The sequence below is a fragment of the Polypterus senegalus genome, chromosome 6 (genome assembly GCF_016835505.1).
Source record: "Polypterus senegalus isolate Bchr_013 chromosome 6, ASM1683550v1, whole genome shotgun sequence".
Lineage (NCBI taxonomy): Eukaryota > Metazoa > Chordata > Cladistia > Polypteriformes > Polypteridae > Polypterus > Polypterus senegalus.
The window spans coordinates 85395240-85400341 of record NC_053159.1 but is presented as its reverse complement, the minus strand read 5'-3'; the positions used below and the strand labels follow the sequence as shown (position 1 = coordinate 85400341).

The window sequence follows — 5102 nt, the reverse complement described above, 5'->3', positions numbered from 1 at the left end:
TGGGTAGCATCTATGTCTCACAATCATATAGCAAGACAGGAAGCACCGGGACTCTAAAGACTTGGACCTTTGTCCTTTTCAATAGATATCGGGAGCACCACACACCCCTTTCCAGTGACCTCATGACCCCCCATGCTCTCCCAATCCGTCTACTGACTTCATAGGAAGAGTCACCAGTGACATGAATGTCACTGCCAAGGCAAGTAAACCTCTCGATAAGGTCGACAAGGTGCAGTGCATTTCAAAAGTATTTACCCCTTTGGAGGTTTTCATATTTTATTGTTAATAATAATAATAATAATAATAATTCATTACATTCATATATAGCGCTTTTCTCACTACTGAAAGCGCTACCACACCGAGAGGACCATGCAATGTGCAACACTAAGGTGGAATAAGTAGATACACAAAATGGATGAATAGATAATTGTTATTTCACCTTTTGGTGAATAAGATGTAGAAATCTGAGTTTGTGATTGCTAAAAAGACAGTTTATAGAAGACTAAGAGAAAGTCAAAACATTATGTGAATATACTGTAGTATGATCACAAAATATACAACTAAATAGTTCAAATATTGGAAGAGCTTCAAGAAATAAGAAACTTCTTTGAACTATTTATCATTTTTATGAATGAATGACTTTGTTAGTCGCTTAGCATACACTTGCATAATACTGTACTTTGTTTTTGAAAATTGTTAGAACATATCGGAAAATGCCTTGATTTACTATCACAAACACATTCCATTTATGGTGAAAAAATGCAAAGAATTGTATTTTACGACTGTGTCAAATCGTCCCCCACTCAGTTGTAAGACATGGTTGGCATGTTGGCATATTTACAATATCACTTTTCATGTGCAATAGTTTATTGAAACATTTTTCAGAATGAATTGCCAAGTTGCTGTGGATATAAGCTCAAATGAACACACACCACAATAATAAAAACCTTAACTTCAGATTTTATTCTGTATATGTTTTAAGTTTTCTCATTAACAGGAGTCACATAGAAAGAGTGCTCATTACATTGACATTTTAATAGAGCTTTATGGATTTAATACATGCATAATATTCTGTTCTCCTTATTTCATCTCTTAGTTACTTTCTCCATTTCACTATATACGTACAGATGAATATTCAGCATGCACTGAGCTCCCTGAGCTGCACCGGTACTCCCCGTACTCTATTTTAGTGTTATTACCTCGAGTGACAGTAAACTCTACCGGCACCCTCACAGACATTTCTTTTCTCATGACATTAACAGTCAGTTTTGTGTGTGGTGGGATTTTCACAGGTAGGTTGAGTTCGGTCTTCTCCCTTGTAGTTTTAGACTCGGTTTTTCCTTTTTCCACATTGAAGGTGTTAGAAACTGACATGCTGCTCTCTATTCCTACACCGGGCACGATATTAAGGGAGAAACTAGTTCCTACTGTAATCGTGGTGGAGTTGCTGAAGGTGATGCTCTCACTGGTGAAGGTTTCATATTCTTTAGTGGCGGTTGATGAAAATGACTGCTCACTGTCTGAGTTGTTTGTTCCAACCAGCTCATCAATCTTCACATTCCTCTCTGATTCCTTGATCATTTTCTCCCACTGAATCTTGGCTTTCACTGTAGGAGAGCCGTACTGCAGCGGACGAAGAGAGGAGAGCCGATCATTGAAGCCGAAACTACCGTAGTTTGGCACTCTTTCCCCAGCACGAGCGATAATCTGACGACCTCCACGGTTTATGTCCTCATACAGGACCCAGGCGCCTCTCTGCACAATATGGGAAGAAGCTTTGTCATTGAAGTCAGCAAAGCAGAGGTTCGTTTCAGTAGTGATGTCTTTCTTTCTTCCTCCATAATTAATATCTTCGTAAAGGGAGATGAAAGGATCATCGAGGCTATCCGTGATGATTTTCAATGAAGAAAAAGTATCGTTCATAGCAACACTGGGATACTGGCCTTCCTCATATAGTATCTGACGACCTTGGTAGTCACTATGCTCATAAGCTACCCAAGGCATGCCAATTACCTTCACGGATGAAATGCAGTCGTTGAAGTTTTCGCTGACCAGATTAGGAACATCTCTGGTGAACTCTTTGCTGAGTCCTCTGAAATCGCCGTGTTCATAGACGATGATTTTGTTCATGATGACAATTTCTGTTTTCCTTTTATTGAAGTCGGCGCTGTCTGGATAGCTAATGCTGCCAGGTGTGCTCTGACATCTGTGAACCACTGGTTATATAGACCAAAGTAAAAAGACACTCCCTCTAGATAAGAATCTTTTCCCCTCGGGAATGTGTAACACACCCAGTAATTTTAGAGTTTGATTTTAATATATGCAGTGCAACATTTTTCCTGGTTTTAGAAGTGTTTTCTATTTTGGATTTTTTTTGCTTTGACTCTATAAAAGTACTTTTTCCTGATTATGTATTAAGTTCTACAGTGTTCATTATTATTTTTTAATGATAGGTCTTAGCTTTTTTATTCAGTACATGTAAAAAGAATAACCGTTACAAAGACATCATTCCGTCCCTTTGATCTAAAGGTCAGTTCATACTAGGACAACCAGATTTTATAATACTGTAGTTCATATTGACAAGCTGTACATGCATGAACTTGCTATCTTGATCTTACAAGTATTGTTTAAAAAGTATTGACATGATTATTTCTGGTCTGCTGCGAAATGACGATTGTTGTTGTCCTTATGTTGTATGTTTATAGAGATGTTTCATTTGTATATGTGTCAATCGTGACACTGTATACTATGCTATACTGTGTATGTTAATTTGATCAGATATCACCTCCACTGCATATTTAAGTAATAAGAAGCAAGTCATATGAAATCTTACTAAAACTGATTAATGTTTAGGATAATGCTTTTCTTGCATATTTCTTCCTAACTTTATTACACGTTATACTGTGTCATCTGTTCAAGGGGCAGGTCACCCAGCAGTCCAGTCTGCATCCTGATTTTTTCTTCTCTGCCTATTATTACGTGGGCTGCAGCTCACCTGTGAAGCACTTTTGCTGTGCATTACATTTTGTTACCACATAAGGCCTCTAAATACATTCTTTATGGTCTCTACAGTGCCCTTCATAAGTTCTGGAACAATGATTCATTTTCCTATGTTCTGAGAAAATTTGGATTTGAGACGAGAGAAAAATGAGGACTCCTTTCATTTTTGGGTATTTCTGTGTTTATGCTTTTTTAATACAATGTTGTTTTTTCATCTCCTTATGTAGGAGTACTTTAGCAATGGGATAAACTTCTTTGCAAGCAGTAACAGCATCAAGCATCAAGACGATGATAAACTGGCATTAGTAGAATTTCCACATGCTATTTTTGAGATATTTTACCAAATAACTATTTTCTGTTGTTGTTTGTTTTCTCTGGTTTCTAGCTTCTCTACCTTAAACTAAAATTAAAATCATCTGCTGGAAAATGTTGGCAGTGTATTTTGATTTATTATGTAACTACATGAAGAAGAGTGATTTATTAAATCTGGATACTCTTTTTTTGCATGTGGGTAGTGTGATGGAACCATCAGTGAGTCCCAAACCCCCAAACACGAACACACATAGTGAGTTCTGGCATCAAATAATGGAAGGTTTATTAAACCACTTCTTCCACAAAGTTTCAAAAAACACAAAGAAACATGTTTTCTCTCTCCACAATAACTTTCTCTCACCACAACTACCACACTGCCCTCCTCCAACCAAGTGTTGCTTTACATCCTCCCGGCTCCAACTCGCCTGGAAAAGGGAGTGTGGTCCCTTTTATTATGAACCCCAGAGTCCATTATAACAGGGAACTTGTCTCCCTGCAGCACCCTTTTGCAGCACCCAGTGACCCCAGCAGGGCTGCTCTACCGAATTACATCTCCGGGCATGCCCTGCTGGCTTCCCACTGGGCACTGATATCCAGGGCCACTGCCATCTAGCATTTTGGGGAAGTAAAAAAACCTTGGTGACATCTTGTTTTTTTCAGTGGACTGTCCATCCATCACTTTTGGTTCTTCCTTTTGGGTCTGATCCCTTTCTTCTCCCCAGCTGGAATGCCTATCTGTTTGTTAGGAGCCTCCTGTCCAGTTAAGGAACCATCCCCTCTTCTGGCTGGGATGTCCGTCCAGCCCATGTGGCATCTACAGTAGACAAGACGTTTTTCTGCTGCTGCTTCAATTATTATCTGTAATAATACATTAAGAGTGTGCCAACAATACAAAACCTATTTCCAGCATTTAAGCAAAAGGAAATTAAGAGGAAACATCATTGCAGTGTTTAAAATTATGATGGGAAATAACACATTGGATAAAGACTTTTACTTTTAAAATGAGTTCAGCAAGAACATGGGGAGACAGTTGGAAACTTGTTAAGGGCAAATTTCACACAAATATTAGGAATATTTTCTTCACACAGAGTACCATACACACTTGGAATGAGCTACCAAGTAGTGAGGTAGACAGTAGGATTTTAGGGACTTTCAAAACTCGAAGAAGAATCGAGTGGATAAGACTGGTGAGCTTTGTTGGGCTGAATGGCTTGATCTCGTCCAGATTGTTCTAAATAGGAACTTTTTCTTGTATGCCATTCATTCCTTTTTCCACATGTTCACTTTACCATCACCTTATGTACTTATAACACTTTGTTCAGGAAGTGATCAATTTCATATTTATACTTTTTCCCAATTTATAATTCAGGTTTTCTATTTGTGGTGTAAATGACACCTTCTGCCAGCGTCTGTAAAATGTGGATTGTGATAACTTTCTTCCTTGGCCCAGCAGGTTGCTTTCGGCAACAGGTGTTCTAGAGGTTTTGTGGAAGTCCAGATAAACTGATTTTCCATTACTTACTTTGTATTGTCACTTACTAATCACATACTGTATGTTGTTTCTTTCTTAATATATGTTGTTTCTTTCTGTCTTTCTAATTAGAGATATAACAGAATGTCTATGTTAAACTCTTTTGTGCCCACCTCTTTAACTGACATTTTGAAGGTATGAAACCAAAGGACATTGGACAGGTGATCTTACTGAGAAAGTCTGATAGAAAACTATATCATTGCAGCAACAAGTCTCACTTTTTAGCATTCAAAGTTATGCTTTGCCAGGACAGAGGAAT

General features: G+C 38.1%; 1 protein-coding gene across 1 annotated transcript; it reads right to left on the bottom strand.

Moving 5' to 3' along the window:
- Window positions 1–942: 942 nt before the first annotated feature.
- Window positions 943–2216, bottom strand: LOC120531229 (epidermal differentiation-specific protein-like). Its single transcript, XM_039756454.1, has one exon. The coding sequence runs from the start codon at window positions 2128–2130 to the stop codon at window positions 1114–1116; it is 1017 nt and encodes a 338-aa protein (XP_039612388.1). The 5' UTR covers window positions 2131–2216; the 3' UTR covers window positions 943–1113.
- Between the last annotated feature and the right edge of the window lie 2886 nt (window positions 2217–5102).